The 24,857-nt window shown below is 38.4% G+C and overlaps 1 protein-coding gene across 1 annotated transcript; it reads right to left on the reverse strand.

The window, feature by feature from the left end:
* Nucleotides 1–1,803: 1,803 nt before the first annotated feature.
* Nucleotides 1,804–22,228, reverse strand: EIF4E3 (eukaryotic translation initiation factor 4E family member 3). Its single transcript, XM_083352042.1, has 7 exons — nucleotides 21,981–22,228; nucleotides 10,007–10,079; nucleotides 9,628–9,722; nucleotides 7,356–7,416; nucleotides 6,375–6,441; nucleotides 3,581–3,736; nucleotides 1,804–3,484 (listed from the first exon to the last, which is right to left on the reverse strand). Exons 1-7 carry the CDS (start codon nucleotides 22,175–22,177, stop codon nucleotides 3,438–3,440), a joined length of 696 nt encoding a protein of 231 aa, XP_083208168.1. The 5' UTR covers nucleotides 22,178–22,228; the 3' UTR covers nucleotides 1,804–3,437.
* Nucleotides 22,229–24,857: the final 2,629 nt, after the last annotated feature.

Raw genomic sequence — 24,857 nt, forward strand, 5'->3', positions numbered from 1 at the left:
AGCGGCTTCATATAGATGTTGAACAGGAGGGGAGAACCGACCCCTGAGGAACTCCACAAATGAGAGGCCTCTGCCCTCCCGTCAACACCGACTGCGAGCAGCCCAGGAGATAGGAGAACCACTGCAAAACAGTGCCTCCCACTCCCAACCCCCTGAGACGCCGCAGTAGGATACCATGGTCGATGGTATCAAAAGCCGCTGAGAGATCTAATAGGACTAGGACAGAGGAACAACCCATCCTGAGCCCGCCAGAGATCATTCACCAGTGTGACCAATGCCGTCTCCGTGCTGTACCCGGGCCTGAAGCCCGATTGGTACGGGTCAAGGTAATCAGTTTCCTCCAGGAACAGAGGAAGCTGATGCGCCACCACACTCTCAACAATCTTCGCCAAAGCAAAGGTTGGAGACCGGACGATAATTATTTAAAATCGCTGGGTCCAGGGCAGGCTTCTTGAGAAGGGGCCTCACCACCGCCTCCTTCAAAGCGGCGGGGAAGACTCAAACAGGCAGAGATTACTGCCTGGAACCAGTTTAACATATGAAATGGCTAGTTCTTCATAACATTCAATGTTAGCAGCATTGACATCCGGCCCCCTTACAAAAAGGACAGATCCTGTAATGTAAACAAAACACAAGTTAGGACCTGGCTTTTGGTTTGTTGGGGTGTTTCTCATAAAACCTTTTGATAAGTCTGTCAGCTTTCACATCAGTAGATTTCACCCAAATGGCTTTAGACAATGGGTATCCCTTCCATTGTACTAGGTACTGCAATTTTCCCTTAAAGATTCTAGAATGTTATTGCTTGATATATGAGCCAATTGCCAAGCATCTGAATTTTGTGACCATGAGGATGCCGTAATGGTTGTATGAAAAATGGTCATAATTCACCTTTTTCCGATTCCATTGTAATTTTGCATGGTCACTAAATGAACTGTTCTAAGTCGAGGATTACCTACGAGATGCCAAAGGGCAAAATAGTCCTGTGACTTAAAGCTATTGCAGATTCCATTCTCTAGAAGGAATTCCACTTTTTATCCAGTTAAGTAGCCCAAGAAAATACTTTGCCTAGTGGTATTAGAAGTCACTAAAAAAAGCCTTCTTCAAGCCTACATGATACAATAATTTATCATTTATCATTATTAGGGGCAACCATGATTGTTTCAATGTTAGGAAGATGGGCCGATTCTGCATAAAAATTGTTTGCATAACTAGTGTGAAGGTGCAATCACTGCCAAAACACTTCATGCAGAGAAGTTTGGAATTAGCCAAAGTTTGGAATGATCTTTAAACACATGCTTGAATCATTCTTTCCTAATTCCATGCTTCAACAGGAAAGCAAGACAGACATCATCAAATATATGGGTACTTCCAGAGACCCTGTACATCCTGAATGTGATCAAGAGGTTTCTGAAACTTCCTTTACCTTGATGGGCAGCAAAATAACTACTAAATCACTCTACATGTTGAGAAAGTGACCATTCTATATTTTCCTGTATTACCATAGAGTAAATAACATGAAGGGAAAGTTGAGAGTGGTAAACAACTTGTGAATGTCCTAAATGAATCATACTTCAATTCACCTATCAATACGTTTTTCACAATGTTGACAAATATCACTGATTTTTTTGCCATTTTAATTATACCTTCTTCGGCTCCAAATTTTATTAATAGATATAGATAATATACAGTACTAAATTTTGAAAGAATCATGAATATGTATGTTTGTATGTATGTTGAGATCTGAGAAGCCTTACATTTTTAAAGAGTGAACATTTAATGAAATGTAATTATTGACTACACACATGAATTTATAAAACTTTTAATAAGGTTTGGTAAATGCACAAGTTTAATTCATAAATACAGATGAACTAGTACAAAATTAAAAAGAGAAACTCGATTCATAAATGTACTGAATTCCAACAGCCACCTTCTTATACGATTAAATGTGAGTTGATATCAGTGCAGTCAGAACAATTTTCAAAATACTAATACTAATCCAGTAATTCTGCTTAGATGGGAATGAATATTCCCTCTAGCACATCGGCATCCTCTGCTGAGGAACTAAATAAATCTTTGGTTTTGTAATAAAAAATAAAAATGTATTGCAACCTCCAATAAATTAGTATGGGGAGGAAATCACACAAACTAATTTGGAAAATTCACATTCATGCTTTAAAATATAATTGACTTCTCTCTATGCTGAAAAGTGTACTTAAGGCGTTATAACTTGTAACTACACAAAATTGTATTGATTATGTTAACCACAAAGGTACTATTCATTTGATATTGACCTTAAAGGATAAAAAAAGGATCTTTTGTTATCATAATGAGGATGATGGTGAGGTGGAAGTATATTATTATAAATGTGAAGAATAGACATGTGAAGTTTTGTATTTTAAGTGAGAACTGCTTAAGCTTGTAAGCTGCCCAGAGTCTTCGGAGAAGGGCGGGATATAAATGGAATTTAAAAAAAAGCATAGTAGGAAGCATCTTTTTTAAAGATATATAAAATATAGTGACATAAGAAAAAAAATCAAACAACATAAGAAATAAAAGCTGTAGGGTTTCCCATTGAAAACTTATTCATTCTTCTACGTAAGATTTTTGAAATAGCCCTAAAAAAGACATCAACTAACAATTGACTGCTTCACGCTTGACTGTAGTCTTTGCACTAACAGCACAACTGTAGCAACTCAATTGTTGCTACTATCATAGAAATCACAGTAGATACATAATCACAAACAGTGCTTCTATCTAAGCATTGTAGAGCTTAGAATTTCAAGAATGGGGGTGATTAATGGGTGTGAACTAGGTCAATCTTAAGGGCTTTTTTCCCCCGGACTTTGTCAAAATAGAATTGTATTCTCAGTTTATAGGCTCTATTCAGTGATTATTAAAACATCTTTACAGCATGAGCATTACCAAGTGCAAAAGTTGAGGGTGCCAAGAAGCAAGCCAGATAGGAGAGGTGCAATGAAAGCTCCATTTGTTTAATGAGATTGGGCAGAAGTGGCATGATTCAATTTGTCATTGTGGTTTAGAACAGTGCACATTTTTGGGGTAGAAATCTACAGCTAGATGTGAACATGATAGGAATGTCTAAAAACAAATTCAGAAAACATTATCTAGATACAAATCTAGAAAAAAAAGCAGCATATCATGCTTGTGCACATTTGCAGTTCAAGCAGATACTGAGAATTGCTTAATTGCAGTCTTCTACCTTAAAAAGAAAGGAATACTAAAAGAAACTGATTTATTGAGTTGAAAAATCAAAATAGTATCAGCTACTGAAGCAGCAGTTCTTGCTTTTCGGTACCAGCGGCTCAAGAGGAATACAAAGATCTAAAAAACACACTAAGGGTTGTGGTGCTTCTGTAAATGTTTTGTCCATCTTTCTGTTATGGTGATCTTAGAAAAATCTTCCAAGTTCTCTCCTGTTAATGTCTCCCACGTCTACCTTCAAAAGCATGATGTTCTTTATGGGCTGAAAGGCAAGATAGCTCGTGAGTCTTAAAAAGATTTTGTTGATAGGGTTTGCAAACACTGTGCTCTACTTACATTGCCTGCAGAGACCACTTACGTTTATAAAAAACTGCCTTAAAAGATGTCAGCGGCAGAAGCCCATGGATCTTTTCCAAAACTGAAGCTTCATTTGCTAATGATGCATTTACATTCCAGACTTGAACAACATCTTCCCGGTCACGAACACTGACACTAACACCAATTACTTCATCATCTGTTGGGAAAAAAAAAACAATATATTTGGCTTTTTAAAAACTTTGCCCAGGCCTTTGGCAAGGATGACTGAAACCTGCTTTGGGCTGTGCAGATTTGTTCTTTTGCATTCCTATCTGGTTTTGCCATCTTTGCCATCTTTATTTTTGTTTACTTTGGTACTGTTTTCAATACTTTTGACCAGAGTTGTTGGGAGTCAGGCAGAAATATTTTCAACTTAATACAGAAATATTTTCAACTTAATACAGAACTCTTACCCTACAAACAGAGACATGAAATGAGCTTATTAAATAAAGTGTAACAAATCACAATGAAAAGACGTTTATATTCTTTGACATACAATGCTAGAAAGTCTACCTCAATATTTCTATACTGAGCTTCAGAGGGTGCAGTATTGTATAAGAGAAACAGTTATATTAGATGTAATACTAACAGGGAAGCCTTAGTCAAGGAAAAGAAAGCAGCCATGAACATTAGGAGAAAAGTAACTGTAGCACTGGAGGTCTTGATTTTAACAAAAAGTAAGGCTCAGAATAGTCAGCTGTGTATTTTGGATTCCAAGCAAGAAAGAATCCATAGCAGTGGAAGTTAATAGGAAAAAAAGCTGAAAACAAATGGGAGTTCCTAAAAAGATACTAAAAGCAAAATGCTAATGACAAGAAGAAAATGGATGGCAACAGAAGCTAATGTGGCTACACAAATATATACTATGTGGAAAGAGAGGCAGGTCATGAAGGAAAAGTACATACATATAGCTTTCAAGTGTAGAAATAGTATCAGCAAAGCTAAAACTCAGAATTAATTACATCCTGTGGTATTAAAGGAACTATCTGGCCAAACCTTTTTGAAGAAATCATGTGAACTAACATAGTGCTAGGTGACTACAGGATCTTGTCCACATTTTCAAAAAGGGAAAAGAATAATATTCAGTGAACTACAAACCAATGAATATAAATCAGTTCCGGGGAAGACTCTACTACAAATCATAAAGACATTATCTGTAAATGTCTTGCAAAAAAGTATGATGATTACAAGACATCAACACAGATTTGTCAAGAACAAGTATTATCCTTATTCCACAGAACATGGAATGATGGAGATGGAGCATATATTGATTTTAGTAAAGCAATCTGATGAGGTTTTCCCCGATTTGCCTTTTAAATTAATTAAGTATGGGATGGCTGGTAAGGCACAACAATAAAATGGATATGTAACTGTCTCAAAAATGTACAAACTGCTACTAAAAATCTCCTTATTACATTGAAGGGAGATACTGTGACTGAGTGGGTACCCAAAATATGGGCTCTGTACTCTGTATTTTTATTGATTTTTATGAAGAGTGCATTTATCAAATTTGCAGATGAATACGTATATTTAGATGGGGTAAGGAATATATTAGAAGAAAAAAAAATCAAAAATAATCTTGATAGCTTAGAAAAAATAATAGGATGGATTTTAATAAAGATACATGCAAATCTTTTCACTTTAGGAAACAAAAATCAAATGTTGGAAACAATATTAATAAGATACAGACTTGAAGGTACGTTGCAAAAAGGGTTCTAAATATGAGCCGATTGCAAACAGAATATGAATTGGTGGTGTACTATGGCTGCAAAAGGGCAAATGTAATTTTATAATGTATTGTTTCTAAATCATGCAAAGTACTTGTTCTATGATATTCTTTGTTGGACAGACCCCGTCTCAAACATTCTGTCCGCTTTCGGCATTGCACTTTAAAAAGGATTCAGAGAAACTGGGATAGGTTCAAGAAAGACAATTTCAATGAGAATGATTGTGGGTGAAAACAAAGCCCTATACATTTAAACTGAAATAACATGGTATGTTTGGTCAAGAGAACCCTGAGGGAATAATATACGATGGCATAAAAATAGACCCTGAGGGAATAATATACGATGGCATAAAAATAGAGTAAAAGGATAGATAAATACTTGTAAGGATGTCACCCAAGTGAAGGTGGTCTCAATGGTAAGAGAAGTTTGACAATGGAATCAAGGTGAATTCCATTCACAGACTATGTTCAAGCAGAGATGAGACAGCCCCATCTGTTGGGGATAGTTTAATTTAGATTCCTTCACTGATTATGTATTTGACTCTTATGACCTAAATTTCTCTTTCTTTGTTCTGACCTCGTCAAGAGGAAATGCTCTCTTTCTAGTCAATAAAGTACACACCAGGATGAAAGTCAAGCTTTCCTTTCTGTATGGCAACAGAGCTAGCAGATAAAGTGTAGCATTGTCTTTTCTAAAATCTTTATTTTTTCTCTTCCTTTTGTGTAGGTGTTTCCATTTTGCACCCATAAAAACCAGGCAGGGTTTGTAAGCTAATCCTTACAAACTGTGTGTTTGTGTGTGTATGTAATATATGTATATCTATATCTCTCTGTGTGTATGTGTACACACACACACACACTGTTTGTCTTGGCTTCACCCTTAGATAAAGTTTGAGAAAAATCAGCATATGTACCTTTTACCACCAGCTGACTCAGGCCAAAAACCAACCCAGTACAAATGTGAAAGTCCTAGCAAATGTTGGCCAGCTAAATTAAAACGGTCAGTAACCTTAACCAAGAGATGCTCACAAGTTAAAGCAAACATCAAATAATAAAAACATATTCTTACTTGCCGCACAATGGTCTGTAAACTGTTCTCCAATAGTAGCTAACAGTAACTCTTTCCAAACTGCAGACTAGCAAAAAAAAAAGGAAATTAAGATGCTGATTCTGCCACAGTAATAATTACATATTGTTTGACCTGCAAGATACTTTTTTGCAATAACCATGTTATTTTAGCTGTGCATATTATTATAACTTTGCATTCATAATTCTTTGCAGAAAAAAATATTTATGGATTGGAAGCTGCTGAATTAAACAGGTAAAAGTAACAATATCCTTTCAATCGTGTTTCATGAAAACACTCCACATTCCTAATTGAGGGCACAGAGAAAGAGGATTCTTTTTTCTAGAAACTGATTTGGTTAGATTATTGTTCCTGTGACAAGTTTTTCTGCCCATTTTGCACGGAATTCTATTCGTCTACTTATAAATCCCATGAATGGTAAATTATGACATTTACATTTATCATTAATACATCACCTTCTGTTCTGGTAAATGCTCACGGGGTTTGGAACTCCCTTTCCTAGAAACCCAAGTCTAAATCTAGATATCTTGGCAATTAATGGCCGGACACACACAAAAAAAAACAGACTGGTGGCATGGGTTTTATCATTGAAAAACAAAACTTTTAATTTAATTATACTTGCAGTTTCATGCCCTGAACTAAGCTAAAACTAGAAGAATCTGACTGTGATGAGCAAAGTTAAGAGTTACGACTCTTAAGATAAGACAAGCAAATAAGTGTTCTTTTGAAGTGTGTTGGCCCGCTGAAAAATCTTTCCCCTCAACAAAACATATGGGCACAGAGAAGACGTGCCAAAAGAGAGAAAAGGGAATTCCTGCTTTATGAACAGGTTTTTGTTTTTTTTTCACTTATGTGACACTAAATGTTCCAAGTTATATAACTCATACAATTGGAAATATGATACGAGCCTCCCTACCTTAATATACTTCAACATAAAATTATACGTACACTGAAACAACGTACCGTACTGTCTTTGGGAACCTTCATTTTCCATACACCTCCTTTGGCATTGCTTTCCTCTTCCCTGATTTGTGAAAAAAAAAACGTAAGATTTACTGTACAGTCTTATAATAGTGTGAATGTGGAGGTACGTTTATTCCACAGAAATATCATGAAAAAAGAGAATTTAGTAGCACACACAAGTCAGAAGCCTAGAATGTAATTTCATTTAAATTTTCTGCTTCTCCTGAGTTATGTGGCACTGATTAAGAATAAACTTTTTCCTTTTCAGAAAAAAGAGAAGGAAACCAAGTAGAATTAATGATTATCAATAAGCTTTAGGTTTAAAACTCCTGTTGAATTCTTTATTTTGTCCCAAGACCAACAAAACGAATTAGCAAAATAATCATATACATAAATTGTCTTATATCACCTACTAATCTGACCACTTGCATGCAGAATCTTCTCAGTGGTGATTAAATACTATCCCACATAAAATAATCCTCAATGTGATAAAATATGAAAGCCTACTCTAGATTTAAAATGTTAGGAAAAAGGCTGAATGTATGGATGGCAAACCTATGGTGCCAACTGATACAATAAGTGCCAAAAATGTTAAAACTGTGCTTCATAATGTCAAGATTTGAAATATGATGATTTACAGATTTCAACCAGATGATAGTTAAGATCCCTTTCAGCCCTTGTACATTTAGGATTATACAACTTTCTCTATCACATACTGGAACAGGACATCAATAAATGCAGTTGATTAATGTATTTATCATGTTTACTATCTTTGTGTGCTGCCCAAGAGATTTATAAACTATAAATATAATATATTTATAAACTATTCAAGGCAGGATTTATCAGCAGAAGAATTTGAATAGATGACCAGCACTGAATGTGTCAAAATCCAACATCCCCCAATCTGGCATATTTTAACTAACTAACTAAACATTCTGAAATAATTACCAACACTTCTATTTACAACCAGGGGAACATTTTAGACAATATAAGCAAGTTGTTGTGATTCAGGGTCAGCCTGTGGGTTCGGCAGTTGGGTCGGACGAATCAGAGGAGGAGGAGGTGTTAAAGACCTTGCTGAGGGGGTTGAAGATCTTGCTGATGATAGCCCTCAGGCAGGCCCCTCCCACTTGGTCACCATGGAGACCCAGCTGTGTGAGCCTGACAGTGTGGATGAAGATGACCCACAGCTGGCCCTGTTCAAGGACGCCCAACACAGGAGGCAGTCAAGTAGGAGTAAACAGAGGAAGGCTGTGGGGCTTCTCGGAAGGAGGCAGAGAGAGGCCACGCCCTGAACTCTTTATAAAGGGAATGTTTGGGGAGGGCTGGTTTGCTGAAAGCAACCGCTCAGATAGTGTTTCAAAGCTCCTGTATCTTGGTTCGTGTCTTGTTTGTTTTTTGTAGAAATAAATTTGGCAGACGTCATTCCAGCCTCTTGCCGTTTATAAAGGGGTTGCCTTTTCTGCAGGGCCGGTAGCAGGCTGGTACAGAACACAAGTTTCAAAATGAAGGCTTCATTTTACACAGTAAAGGACAACCACAGGGGGAAATGAAATTATATGATGATGGTATTATTTAGAGAAGTGATGATGAAATTCTTGACCCTTTTTCATTTGGGGAAGGTTGCGTTTAAAGTAAAACAGCTTACAACAGGACAACATTTTACTAGTTTACTTGTTTTACTAAAACTCAGTAAATGTCACTATTACTCTTTGCCAGTTTGCTACCAAAATGTAAAATGATTGGGGGGGTGGGGTGTTTGAGATGAGGGGCCACTATAGCAAATGGGGCCTACAGGCAACTCACCTCTGATTTATGATAGGATGAAAATGACATAACTACAATTGCAATTGCTGATACAGTGTGGACTTCAGGGAAGAACAGTAAACCATTACGTGAAAAAGTGGGTCCACTAGTCTTATCATTGCAAACTCAAAACTCTCTCTGAGTAAGTAAATTAGTACTTCAGTTCAGTAGATTTTGGCTTTTCAGCAGCATTCATTAGTATGTTCTACAAAAATTTTGCAAAGTTTGTTTTAGTTCAAATATATGCAATAGACAAACATATTGCATAACATGAACTTTTAACCAGCACAATCCTGAAGCTTCGAAAGACAAACATGAATCATCTTAATGTAACGCCTATATTTATTAGACATTGTAAAGGTCTCTAATATTCTTCTGTTCTTTCCCAATGTCTTTTATATTGCTTTTTTTTAACTAAGAAATACAACAGATTCCCAAAACATATCAATCATTTGAATGTACATACCACAGTGGTCGTCTTTCTCCACGCATTAAATGATAACTACATCTCAGCGGCAGGCTTGTCACAGGAGGAATATTATTATAAACACTCCAGAAGATCTAGATGGATAATGATTTTATTAATTTACACATACTAGCAAACGATATGAAATTATTTTTGTTTAGGAAAAAAGGATCACAGCTCATTTATAAAGCACCTGCTTTACATACACAAAAAATTCAGCTGCACTGAGTAGCATTTTCAGCTAAAATAGTTAATGCAGTGACACCAAGTAAAATGGTTACAGCCTCCTTTGGTTTAAGAAACCTTCCTTCATAAAATCTGAGGCCATCATAATTTTATATTCCATTATATAATTCTCATGCTTAGCACAAGTTTTTACCTGTACAGTTTCTACCGTGTAGATCTTCTTCAAATTTGATGCACATTCAGCTGCTGTGGTACCGGGAAGGGACCTTAAAGAGTAAAACAAAACAACCGTATAACAAAATGTACTCAATGCATATCAGAGGGAAAAAAACCAACAGTGATCATAAAATCGATGTTACACACATAACAGCAGCTTACCCTAAATGCTAATATTATAAAATGTAACCTTTTAAAAATCTTCAATGGTATTTAATATTATAACTGATGCAGCCATTGAGAGATTTGTAGCAAAGTAGTGGCATCAGTGTGGCATTCAAAATAACATGCATTATCTTTTCTACTGCATACAGTACATGAAAGTTAATGGGCAATGTTTGGGTGCAATAAGAGACCATAAAAAGGTAATTAGGTAAAGCTAGTTCCTACTATGATTTAGGTTCTGTGAATGTTTCCCATATCCAGTTTAGTTTTATGCACAGTGGATAGTATACTCTCCTGCAAGAGTAAAGTTTGTAGTTGGGTGGGACCTGCAAAATTATCAGTGGCTAAAAGCATGTTACCGGTTTTAGTTGAAGTGATACACACAGTCCTTCCTGGATTGGGTTGATCATGAATTAATGGTTATTACACTAATGCAGTGTTTCTCAACCTCAGCAACTTTAAGATGTGTGGACTTCAACTCCCAGAATTCCCCAGCCAGCATGGCTGGCTGCGGAATTCTGGGGATTGAAGTCCAAACATCTTAAAGATGCCGAGGTTGAGAAACACTGCACAAATGCATTAATAACTTCAGGACTGACTTATTTTGACACATTTTACATGGGGATCATCTCTTAAGGAGCCACTGCAAAATGCCATTGCTAAATTACTCAAGGGATCTTTATCAAACAGAATTATTTCTATGATGAAGAGGCTTCAGATCATGTTCAGTATATACCTACTTCCATATATACCTATCCGCACTTTGCATTCTAGAAATGTCTTGTGGCAAAACCACGACTAGCTGGTATTTCATTAGCTATGATGTGGAGATTGGCTTACTTATAATCTACCACATGAAACAAATTCCTTATGAATATTAGACGGGCCTGTATTGCAAACTTTAAATTGAAATTTTTATTAATGACCCCAAAAGTTTATCTCTTTCTCTATCTAGCTTTTTACTTTTCTGTTAATTATTACTTGATAATGGTGGTATTGCTTTATCATTTTATGTTTGTATTCTGTTGTATAGGATAGTCATAGCTTTTCAGAGACAATGATTTCATTGTTTTCATAATGAAAAACAATGTATAGCTTCTATAAATAAATTTACAGATATATACAACCATAGTGATGAAAAAAATCACAGTGGAAAAAACAGGGAAATTCACATACTTTACGTAATAAAAATGTGCGAAGTCACAATCTTTCTTTTAGCCTATTTAAATCACAAACTATTCAAACATACTTAAGCAGTTTAGGCTGCAATTATACACCCACCTAACTCGGACTAACTTCCCAAAATAAATTGCATTTATAGGTAAAAACTATATACAACCCCGTTCAGATACTGAATAAAGACAAATTGGGGAAAAATATTTGAGTATTACAGTAATTATATACCTTCTCCATAATTTAATTTTAATTCTAATATTTAGTCTCAGCTTTTATTTTAACACAGTGGTATATTTTTATATCCTGCATTTTCACAGGGATTTGACGAATTCTTTTATTCAACTCCTATTTTTACCACTAGATGGCAATCCACTATGAATTTACTGTTTCAAGTTTCAATAACCTAATTTCACTGGAACTACTTCAGTACATTCAAGTACTGAAAAGCATCAGAACCTGGCACAGTATAACACAGCATGAATGTTTAACCATAAATGTACCGTAAGTATTATACATTATGTTCTATTCTACAATTAATCTACCAGCAGCCATTAATGCTAATGCCATAGTATGTACCTAATATACACTAGCAATTTGTTTTGGTGAAAATGTAACTGACAGATATTATAGAAAAATGGAGAAGCATGCCAAGCACGAAGACTGTAACAGCCAGGGCAATAAAATGACAGAATGTTGGATTGGATTTGAGAATTATCTGCACTCATGCCTTTACTACTTGTTCTATCAATGATAATCTTGTTTTATTCATGCATTTTGTTCTGGGAATAAAGGAACCACAAATCAATGTTACCATGCACCTTATTCTAAATATTCTATATTAATGAGGAATGACAACATGTCATCCTTGCAACTTTGAAAGTATACATATTGTTAAACTAAAGGAAATCCAGTCTAAAGCAGAAAAACAAGCTGCATGTATGTTTAGAACTATTGACTGATAACAGTTGTATAAACCTTACAAAACAGATAAAGAAATAATGGCTAAGCATATTGAACAAGTACGATTCCATGCACCCCTTCATTGTTTGCTGTTACCAGGTTTAATCATTACAGTTACATTTTTCAAAAAAAGCAAACCTTAATGTTGAAAGATTTGTGTTTACTTTGCCATACAGAGAATAGGCAATATCAAACTCACTGTCATGCTGTCAGTGTGAGTTGCATTCCTTAAAGCAGCAACAATTTTTTTTCCAAACTTACACCATAGCCCCAAAACAGCTTACAATAATGAATAACAAATGCTACACTAGCACAAGATCTCAAATACTTAAAACATGCACATTATTAATACAGACATAATAGCGAATAATAGCACCAAATGGTTTCTTTTAATTATTATTTTCAAAGCTTCAGATCCATCAATACAGGTTTAATGAATTTAGGATTGTTTTCTCCCAACGTATATCACTTTATTATACTTACTTAAACAGAAATAGCTTTTTGCTACTTGATTGGCTATTTTTTTCAATTTAGAGAGATTCTTCTGGAACTTTTCAATCTCTTTTGTGTTTTACTATTTTGAACATTTTTTGTACTATCCACAAACATGGCCACCTCAGTGCTTACTTTACCTTTCAATCAAGATAATTGATAAACAAGTTACACTGGCCACAAAAGGATCCTTCTCCACTTCTGATTTCCTTTAAACTGCCCATTTATTCCTTTTCTTTCTGTTTTTAACCAATTTATGTGCCATTAAATCAGAATCAAATCTTAGCAACCGCCTAAATTTTCTTCAGGATAATCTGTCTCCACTCTGGTCCTTCAGATCTTCCAATGGTATCCATTGCTAAATAATAATAATAATAATAATAATAATAATAATAATAATAATAATAATAATAATAATAATAATAATGGTTTTCCAAAGAACTAGGTCTTTGACAAATGTGTCTAAAACATCATAATTTAAGACTGGACGTTGTCTCAAATGAGAAGTCTGGATTGATTTGTTCTATCATCTATTTATTTATTTTCTTGGGTACCTGTGGCAGTCTCAGAATTTCCAACACCAAAATTCAATTGTTTCTTCAAAAAAAACCTTTGCTTCTATAGTCACAAAGAATACAATGGCTTGCATAATTATGATCTTTGTAGATATAGATGTAAAGGTAGTCCTCAACTTACAATCACAAATTGAGCCCCAAATTTCTGTTGTTAAGTGAGACATTTATTAAGTGAGTTTTGCCCCATTTTACTACTTTTCTTGCCACAGTTGTTAGTCACTACAGTTGATAAGTTAGTAACCTGGTTATTAAGTGAATCTGGCTTCCCCACTGACTTTGCTTGTCAGAAGGTTGCATGACCGCAGGACACAGAAACTGTCATAAATGTGAACCAGTTGGCAAACATCTGGATTTTGATCCCATGATCATGGGGATGCCACAAAGGCCGTAACTATGAAAACGGTCATTAAGTCACATTTTCCATTGCCGTTGTAACTTTGAAAGGTCACTAAACGAACTGTTTTAAGCTGAGGACTACCTGTATTCCCACATCTCAATATTTTTTCCAAGGTCTTCATTGCTGTTTTACTATTCAGTGCTATTCAGCAGTATATTCAGCACCCTGATACTCCCATATTACACCCCTCCTGCGTGAGCTACATTGGTTACCGGTTGCCCTCTGGGTGAGATTTAAGGTGCTAGTACTTACCTTTAAAGCCCTACATGGCTTAGGCCCGGGATACTTGCAGGACCATCTGCTGCCAGGAACGAATTACCATCGCCCAGTACGCTCACACAGAGAAGGCCTCCTCAGGGTACTGTCGGCTAGACAATGTCGGCTGGCGACCCCCAGGGGGAGGGCCTTCTCTGTGGGAGCGCCAGCCCTGTAGAACCAGCTCCCCCATGAGCTTCGGATGGCCCAAGATCTCCAGTCCTTTCGCCGCGGCCTCAAAACACTCCTTTTCCACCTGGCTGACCTGGACTGACAGCGATTTTAATTATGTTTTTAATTTTTTAACTCTAATTTTTAATTTATTTTAATTTTAATTTATTGTACAGAGGCCTTTAATTTTAATTTTATCTTAACTTCTGTATTTATTGTATGTTATTGTTGTTAGCCGCCCTGAGTCCTTCGGGAGATAGGGCGGCATATAAGTCCCAATAATAAATAAAATAATAAATAAAATATTCCAACTGCTAATTCCCTTGCTGTTGATAGACAATTCTAAAAGGCAAAAGTTTTTTAACTAGTTATATATATATGGGCAGGCATTTTACTCTATAGCTGCTAATTTGTTCCAGAGTTTTGAACTTTGCCAAAGGCTTTTAAAATATTCATTCGTTCATTCTTTCATTTGGCTGCGAATTTAATATATGACATTGGGTGGCCGACAATAATAAACAAAAACAAAACAAAAATAAATCAGATTTTAAAAGGCCAGAATTATTGTGCCTAATAACAGTTTAACACAGGCACAAGATGGTCTTACCCAACGTCCTGATCCAATACCCAGAGGAAGAGATATGTCTTTAATGTTCTATGCAAAGCCAAGAGGATATATACACTATATAGATATGCCGCAGTATATAAGGTAAAAGGTAAAGGTTCCCCCGCACATGCCTGCTAGTCGTTTCTGACTCTAAGGGCCGGTGCTCATCTCCGTTTCAAAGCCGAAGAGCCAGCGCTTGTCCTAAGACGTATCCGTGGTCATGTGGCCGGCATGACTAGACGCCAAAGGCACACGGAGCGTTGTTACCTTCCCACCGTAGTGGTCCCTATTTTTCTACTTGCATTTTTACGTGCTTTCGAACTGCTATGTTGGCAGAAGCTGGGACGAGTAACAGGCGTTCACTCTGTTACGCGGCACTCAGGATTCGACCTGCTAAACTGCCAACCTGCTGATCGACAAGCTCAGCGTCCTAACCCACTGAGCCACCGCGTCCCTATATTATGATATAATATACTATCATACTATTAAATATTAGTTTACAGGCTTACTTCCATCACATGCCTTTTGGCATTTTCAAAAACTCAGGAAGATGAATAAGGTACCTATTTGCTTTGCTAATTTGAACCTTTCCTTCCATAAGGTTACTCATTGAAATCCCTTTTCTCTTTATTACTTTTTTCATTAACTGGTCCAGAACCAATGTTACACTGACCTAAATTTCCCAGATCTTCCTGAGGCCTCAGGTTGATTTGAAAAACAAATTTCCTACTTTTGCGGAGATGTGCATTTTCATATTTATTTATTTTTAAGGAATTCTGCGGAATTGCCATCAGAACCTCCTGGTTTGTTCTTGTCTGTCAAGATTAAAATTTGTTACTGCAAGTTGTTTTTGGTGTCCTGATTTCCACTTTGACAAAGTAAATATAGGATATCCTCTACTTACAGCTATTCATTCAGTGACCATTCAAATCTACAATGGCACTGGAAAAAAAATCGACTGTTTTTCACAGTTACCACCTTTGCCACATTCCCATAGTCACATCAGCAAAATTTCAGTGCTTTGCAATTGGCATGTATTTATGACAGCTGCACTGTCCCAGGTTATGTGGTCACTATTTGTAACCTTCCCAGTCAACTTCTGACAGGCAAAGTCAATGGGGAAGAAATACTTGCTTAACAACCGCATGATCTACTTAACAACTGCAGGGATATGCTTAACAACTATGGCAAAAAGTTTATAAAATGGGGTGCAGAGGATAACAAGGACTATGTATTAGTAAAATTAGTAATTTTGTTCGATTTTAAAAAAACATTTTAAAATAAATATCTATTTGAATGTAGAGAATGCTGGAAGATTATAGATGCTCCTAATAGTATCTTCCCCATAACACAAAAAAGACGAAAGTTTCCACAGGAAAAGAGCACAATGTATATTATTAAAGTAGCTCCAATTTATAGTTTTTCCTTGATTGTGACCAAGGAAAATTCCACAACGCTTGAATCTTTCGTCTCTTTTCCATATACTGCTTTCTGTGACATTTAACTCAACCAGGATGCTAGGAAATTCAAATGTTTGCACATCATTTTTGGCATTATTGGGGGGGGCGTCCTAGTAACAGTACTGCCAACTATGGATTGTGTTTCCCACTTAGTTTAAATAGGCATGTTAGGAGAACAATACTGTATACTGCAAAATATGAACAGAAACTTATAGTACAGACAAGAATGGCAGAATAACCTTGTAAAACCAAGGTTACTGTATGTATAGTACGTATGTACAAGGTATGTAATCCAATACAGTATTCCAGATCCAAGATATCTCCTTTTTGGTATGCTAATTGCTGTAACACTTGGGCAAACCATAGTTGTGGGCAAAGCACAAGAAGTCGTAAGCATACATAGCAGCAGAACCTTATAAGCTCATGTCTGATTTATAGAACTGTACAGGTTGGTACAGAAGCAAACTGTTAAGGACGGGAGATCCAAGAATGCTGATATGTCAGGTTCAAGAAATGGGCCAGGGAAAATGTTGCAATATGCCTAACATCTGCTTGGAAGACCTTGGCACACTCTGAATGCACCAGCTTCAGTAGACAGCATTAATTAGTAATGAATCCAAAGGAATCAGCACAATATTTTAATCTACTGCTTGCAGCTTTTAAGATTGTAGGACAGTAATCAAAAAATTATACACAGGTAGTGACACTTATTCAGTGACCATTCAAATTACGACAGCACCTTTTGTTTCACGAAGCTGTGTCCATCACAACTTCACGATCATGATCTGGCAGCTCAGGAGCCCAGTCACAATTATGACACTGCAGCGATTATAACACCCCAGAAATTATGATGTCACAATCTTCCTTGCTGGCTTCTCACATGCAAAAAAATATATGGGGAAGTCAGCAGGGAAGGTCACTTCCGTCACTGTTTCTCCCAAGGAACTCTGCGACTTTCTGTAGAATTCGCCCCTGCCAATACTCCATTATTATGTACACACCCACAGCATCATGCCCACTCCCACTCTATACAACCCCCACCCACCCACATTCTCTAGCGCAGGGGTGTCAAACTGCCGGCCCATGGGCCGGATGCGTCATGACAAAACCGTGCCCACCCCAATGGGGGAAACGCTCCGATACGTTATGCAACATCACGTGATGTCGCGAGTTTGACATGTCTGCTCTAGCGCCTCCCTGCAGCACCCTCCATCTCCCATGGCACGACCATGCTCAGCAGTGCCTATTTATAGCACTCCCACTCCATGACTCCTACATACTGACCCACAGTTTCTTCCCACCTAACAACATGCACGGTCCTGGGATCACAACAGCAACAAGGACTGTCAGGATTAGCATCACTAAGCAACGCGGTCATTTTGCAACTGCATCACTTTAGTGAGGGAAATTCCAGTTCTAATTGCCACTAAGGACTATCTGAATATGGAGATTATTTTAGAGCAGTGTTTTTCAACCACTGTTCCGCGGCACACTAGTGTGCCGCGAGATGTTGCCTGGTGTGCCGTGGGAAAAATTGAAAAGTAATTATAAAATACTTTCTTTGTGTTCATTTGATTCCTATTCAAGAGAATTACTTTATATATAGTCAATATAGGCACAGAGTTATTTTTTTTTTGACATTTTCTAATGGTGGAGTGCCTCGTGATTTTTTTCATAAAACAAGTGTGCCTTTGCCCAAAAAAGGTTGAAAAACACTGTTTTAGAGTATCCTCTTAATTTCAATATTACGACGACTATCTTCTCTGATATTATTTGTAAGAGTATATTCCATCAATTTTGTATATATTTGCTAAGAATCTAATTAATGTAAAACAATATATAAGCAGTTATTTACTACAAGCAGTATTGTTAAGAGTCTTCTAGCAAATACGGTTATTCTCAGGAAATGTACATATACCCTAATTTTAGAAAGTATTTACTCAACTATCTATTACAGAATTGTAGTCCAAAATGGGGTTTATACTTTAATTTTGGAAACTGATGTCTATTTGCATGTTCTTCTACTTAATTAAAAACCTTGAAAAATTGATGTACAGTAGTGTTTTCTGCAGTGGCTTATTTGCTTTCATTCCGCCTCTCATGTAGAAGAACCCTACTCTTCCGTTTTAACAAGAATGTTAAAATGTTTTAACTATTCACACTTTTTTTTACTTCTTTGACATTTTACAGGTAGTTCTTGTTTAACCATTTCCCTGTTTAACAACTGTTCAAACTTAGAACAGTGCTGAAAAAGAAGGTTTATGGCCAGTTGCTAAGGTTACAACACCTTCAGCATCCCTATGGTCAATCAATCAATCATGATTCAGGCACATGGCAAACAGTGCACATTTACAATGGCTGCAGAGTCCCGGGCCCTGAGATTGTCACTTGCAATCTTCCTAGGAGCTTCTGATAAGCAAAGTCAATGGGGAAGCCACTTAATGGTGCACTTAACCACCATGGCAAAAAGGCTGTAAAAACCGAGCATGACTGTCTTAACAATTGCTTTCCTTAGCAGTGAAAACTTTGGGCTCCAGTGTGGTCATAAGTACAGGCCTATCTATAGTATGTCAAGGACAACCTGTAGTAACATTATGCTTAACAACCATAAGTGATTCACTTAATGACAATTTGTAAAATTGGCCTCATAAGTTGGGTGTGGTCACGTGTTTCATTTAAAGAGCATTCTGCTTAGGGACAGAGTTGCTGGTCCCAGTTGTGGTTATTAAACGAGGACTACCTGTATTGTTTTTGATGTTAGCATCTGTTATCCCCCATCTCACTGGTTTTGATTCCAAAACGGCATTCTAAGCAGGGTATTTATTGTACTCCTTTATTTTTTATCAAATCAGTGTTGCCTCTTGGTGACATGAAGAAAAGTTCTCCAGGATGAGATTATAATAGTTTGTGCTTAACTACATAATGAAGAAGCCGGAATCTAACTAAAAAAAGGAAGGAAAACAGACTACAGAATGCTATCCCCCTCATATCACATTTCCCTGTACACTTACATTCCTAGTACTTTTAACTGTTTGTGATACTTCAAAATACGCAGAGACTTTCACTGAGCAAAAATCAATATATATGGGAAAATAAGTGTCATAAATCAGCACTCCAGATTTATATGACCCCATGCTGAAGTCAGATTAAACTCCTTTTTGCATTTCAAATAGGAAACAAATCATCTGGTTTTGTCCTTGGCACTTTTATTTTCACAAGCTCTCCAGCTTGCAAAAGAATGCTAATAAAATACAATTGGTCCTAAGAACATTTAGGCCAGAGTGCCTCAGAGGAAGTTGTTTATTCCTTAATAAACTCCTTTCTTTCTCAGGTTACAAGTCCAGTTCTGTAAAGAAACTCAACTACTTTTTACATGATCTGACTGGACAGGGAGTGAAACAAGTGTTAGAATATCAAAGAATTAAAAAGGAAAGAAACCACAATCATTTGATTCAATACAAACAAGCATATCTGCCTGATTTTAGAATAACTGTCATTATTTTTGATGGGAGAGAGTTTTGATCTGGGAAAAGGTCAACATGATTTATAAATGTGCCACAAAAATACTTTGTTATTTTTAGAAATGATTATGTTTGCAGCAAAATGGAGGGGATACAAGGTGTGTGGTTTTTCTGTGTTTAATAACATAGATGTAGGGAGCACAGATTCTCAGGCAGCCCAATTTTAAAATATTGAATCAGAAAGAGATCAAGTTACAAAGTATGGGACAGTAAACAATTTATAAAAAGTTCAGCTTGAACTAAAGTGATCACGTTTATAGGATAAAGCATAGCAATATAATGCTTAAACAGGAAGGAATAAGATTCAAAATTTAAATTCCTTCAAAAAGGCTCCTGCCTGTTCAAGCAACAAATTTTATCTGAAAGCCTTTTATTTTATTTTATTTTTAAAAATACTATAATGAATCAGGAGTGGCAGAGCCTAAGCAGCATAAGGTCCTTAGGGTATAGGCTTCTTCTTAAAGATAATTATGATTCAACTTTTATATTTTAGAAAAAGCAACTATTACAAATGTCCTGAAGGTCTCTCATATGTTAACTAAACCAAATCAAACCATTTAACATTCATCTTAAATTACCTTAATTATTTGGGTAAGTGAGATACAGACAAAACTTTCACAGTAAAAGCACTTTAAACACTTTTTCCCCAGCCAAGGAATCCCTATCTTAAGGCAGCTTTCACTACTATGAAACCCTTCAAAATACACTGGGTTACAACTGCCATCAGTAAACTTTTATTTATTTTATTTATTTAAATATGCAAATAGCCACCCATCTTAAGCAAAACTCTGGGTGGCCAAGAACCAAAAATTAAAACAACATCTATCTACAATTATAGTAATAAAAAAAACCTAAACTCTTCCATCACAAATACCCTGGGTAAGGATGATAGAATTTGCAATTCAGAACATCAGCTATTTAGGAGAAGGTTGGTAGGTCATGGATCTGTCTGAAAAGTGCAACTAATTAAAAAAAATGAATTAAATTTCCAAGATTGTATTAAGGTGAAGCTTAATATTCAGAATTCAGAAGCAGGCACTCAAAACTTCAGTGAAATTGCCTAAGAACCGCAAGTCAAATGAACCCTTTTCTCTGATTTTGTTAACCACCGTGGAATCGAGTTCTCTTAGCCAGGACCTCTTTGAATCACAGTTTCTTGGGGGGTGAGGGGCGAGTAACAGTAACCCAATTCATATCTAAAGCTAAGCCATAAAATTGCAAATTCATGGGTAGCTTCGCGCTTTCTCCAAACCACACAAAACAAGCCGCACAGTTATGTTTAGAGCGAGGCGCTAACTCCAGCCAGCCCTTGCTGCCATTTCTGCCTCGCTTCCAAAACTCTTGGCGGGCGTCCGAGGGAGGTGCACTTGTTGAATTTCTGCCCACTTTCAAGTCTGTGGGGAGGGGGGGGAAGGGAAAAAAGTGGCCAGCGGAGTGTCACTCCACACACCCCTCTTCTCCCCTCCCCCCCACGCCCCCCCTCCCCCCCACGCCCCCCCTCCCCAGCATTTTGCTTATGACAAGAGCCCCCACTTATTCCCAACATCACGACAGCGCTCCGGCGTTGCCAGAAATGCAGCCAGGGGTCTTCAAACTTGGCCCTTTTATGACTTGTGGACTTCAACTCCCAGAATTCCTCAGCCAGCAAAGCTGGCTGAGGAATTCTGGGAGTTGAAGTCCACAAGTCATAAAAGGGCCAAGTTTGAAGACCCCTGTCTAAGTAGACTGTATGTAGCCCGAGGGCATCTGCAGGTAGACAGACTTGGCGCCCAGGCGAGCCCGGCTGAGGTGGAGAGATGGAGCCACGCGTGTGGCGCCCGAGATGCTCAGCCAAGGGGGAGGGGAAGCAAGAGCCTCCGCTTTTTGCCGGGCTTGGACAATTCGCGCCCCTCGCCCTTGAAAAGGCGAGAACTGCCGGCGCAGGGGAGGGGAGGGGGGGGAAGGGCCGAGGAGAAAGCCAACAAAGGCCAACTCTTCCCCCACCCGCTCGGCGTCTCCGGCGGGACGACGGGGGGGGGGGGGGGGGAGGGAAGGAGGAAGGAAGCGCGGGGAGCCCGGGAACCCCGCCCGCGCGCCCCACCGCCGAGCCCAGCCGAGCCCAGCCGAGCGCAAGCAGCGCTCTCCCTCTTTTTTTCGCCCGCTTCCCCATCCGGTCTTCCCGCCCGCACTCACTTGTCGAGCCAGAAGGTCCAGGGCGAATGAAGCGGGATCCCGCCGGCCTCGGCTTCCAAGCCGCGCAGCTGCTGTGGGTCGAGGGCGGCCTCGGTGTCCGCCTCGTCTTCCTGCTGCTGCTGCTGCTGCTGCTGCTGGGGCGCCGGGCACGGGGGCTCAGGCTGGCCCGGCTGCCGCTCGGGGGGGCTGAGCGCCATTGCCCTGCGCTTCCTTCGGCCCTGGCTGAGTCAGCGCCGCCTCGCTCGGCGAAAGCCCGCCTTGCTGCATCGCCGGCCGGCGGGCAGCAGGGGGCCCTCTCTGGCTTACGCAAAGGCCGGTGTGTGGAACAACCCGTGCGTGAGGAGAGTCCCTCTTCGACGGAGAGTCGACGCTGTGTGTGGGGGGGGGGGGGGGGTGGGCGCTTGGGAGAGAAGCGGGCGTCCTGCAAAGCGGGCGCTCTGAAATGCCAGCCAAGCAAGAAACGGAGGAGGGGGAATGACGGCGGGTAGGCAAGGGTGGCGCTTGAATTTGAGAAGGGTGCAATTCTGTTTGCGTGTTTTATTTCCGTGAGGACCCAGATTGTTGGGGGCAATAAGCAGACTTTGTAAAAAAATGCCGCTTGGGTGTGTGTGTGAAAGCCCTAATAAGCAGGCATATACATAGAATAAGGGACGCGGTGGCTCAGTGGGTTAGGATGCTGAGCCTGTTGATCAGAAGGTCGGCAGTTTGGCGGGTCGAATAATGAGCGCTGCGTAACAGAGTGAGCGCCTGTTACTCGTCCCAGCTTCTGTCAACCTAGCAGTTCGAAAGCATGTAAAAATGCAAGTAGAAAAATAGGGACCACTACAGTGGGAAGGTAACAGTGTTCCGTGCGCCTTTGGTGTCCAGTCATGCCGGCCACATGACCACGGAGACGTCCTCGGACAAGCGCTGGCTCTTCGGCTTTGAAACGGAGATGAGCACTGGCCCCTAGAGTCGGAAATGACTAGCACGCATGTGCGGGGGAACCTTAACCTTTGCCTTTATACATAGAATGAAGGCTACTGCTAAGCTTGTAAGCCGCCCTGAGTCTTTGGAGAAGGGCAGGATATAAATAGAATTAAAATAAAAAATAAAAGAAATAAAATAATACAGGGCTGACAATCAAGGGAGCATAAATCTGAACGGTCGCTAGATGGCAGCAGCTTTCAAGCGTTTTCTATGCCTGGTGGCCCTGAATTCGACTTAAGGCCCTGGGGGTGGCAATTTTCCAAATGGATGCCCGTGTTTTTGGAGAATTTTTGGAGTTGCAGTTGGAATACAACTGGAGGTCACTAGATTGGGAAGGCAAAAAATTGGATTTACCTTTAATTAAAAAAAGGTAGCTTAGTATTCGTTTTAAGTTCAGTGAGAATGTATCAAAACATGCAATTATTTATGCACTTATGTAGGGTTTTCTGTGAAAAGTTTTATTGTATTTAAAGAAACTCAAATACTGGATGGATGATACAAGGATAAATTCAAACCTATGTATACTTAGCCTTTTGGTTCAGCCTCTCTTCATCCTATCTTTAGTTTTTATTGAATCATCAATATGATACAAGTATTCAGCAAACATGTACACAATGCTTTAACTATTCATACTGGAATTTTAAGGTACTCCCAAGTATCCTGGTGTAGGCAGTATTATGGCAGAAATAACACTGCTTGATTGAGTCTGTCTTTGAAAATGTCATCCACAACTGCCAGCAAAACATATAGACACCAGAAAAATAAACCATGGTCATTCAGCCCAAAAGCTTATCATTGAATGCTCCCAATTATGCAGCACATCTTGCTGAATTCACCAATTACACCATAGTATTAGAGTGAGCGCCTGTTACTCGTCCCAGCTTCTGCCAACCTAGCAGTTCGGAAGCACGTAAAAATGCAAGTAGAAAAATAGGGACCACTACGGTGGGAAGGTAACAGTGTTCCGTGCACCTTTGGCGTCTAGTCATGCCGGCCACATGACCACGGAGATGTCCTCGGACAAGCGCTGGCTCTTCGGCTTTGAAACGGAGATGAGTCGGAAACGACTAGCACGCATGTGCGGGGGAACCTTTACCTTTACCTTTATTTGTATTCCTGTGTTCTATAACAATGAAAGATGCTGTTATCTGCCACAATCTTTAGTATCAAAATTTATGAGGTCAGGCAAAGCTCAAGCAGTTTAATATTTAGGAATTGTCTTTAGAGAGCTACAGTTTGGACATCATCTGCTGGAGTGTTTGGTTGATTGTTTTTGGCAGTTCTTTCTGTTTACAGATAGACTCTTACTGTTCAGGTATAGGAAAATGAGCATCATTACTGGTATATGACACCAGAGAAATTGTCTGAAATATATAAAGGCGCTTCAAACGTATTGGAAATGTGAGCAAGAAGAAGGATCATTTTATCGTGCTTGGCAGATGTGCAAAAAAGCTAGAATAATTTTGGATTCAAATACATACACTGATTCAAAGGATTTTAAAGAATCTTCGTCTTGGGACTAATGAGACAAGCAGTTGGAAAAGTGTCATGGTTTTATGTATGATAACCACAGCAAGATGACAGTATGCACAAGGATGGAAAGATTTGGCAATATCTGTAACAGAGAAATGATTGATGAAAATGATTGAACTTGCTGAGATGGCCAAATTGACTTGTTTGATTAGACAAAGTCAATATCTACATTTATAACTGCCTGGTAACTCCTTATTGATTTTTTGTATAAAACGGAAAAAATAAAGTTATGATTTATGATTTTGATGATTAGATAGGATCGATGAGAAAAAGAAAAGAGCCTTGATCTAATTTTATAAGAGGCAAATTTATACTTGTACTTATAAGATCGAAAGCCTCTTTGTATCTTTTTGTTCTTTTTTCTTTCTTGCACTG

Source organism: Vipera ursinii (assembly GCF_947247035.1).
Source record: "Vipera ursinii genome assembly, chromosome: 2".
Lineage (NCBI taxonomy): Eukaryota > Metazoa > Chordata > Lepidosauria > Squamata > Viperidae > Vipera > Vipera ursinii.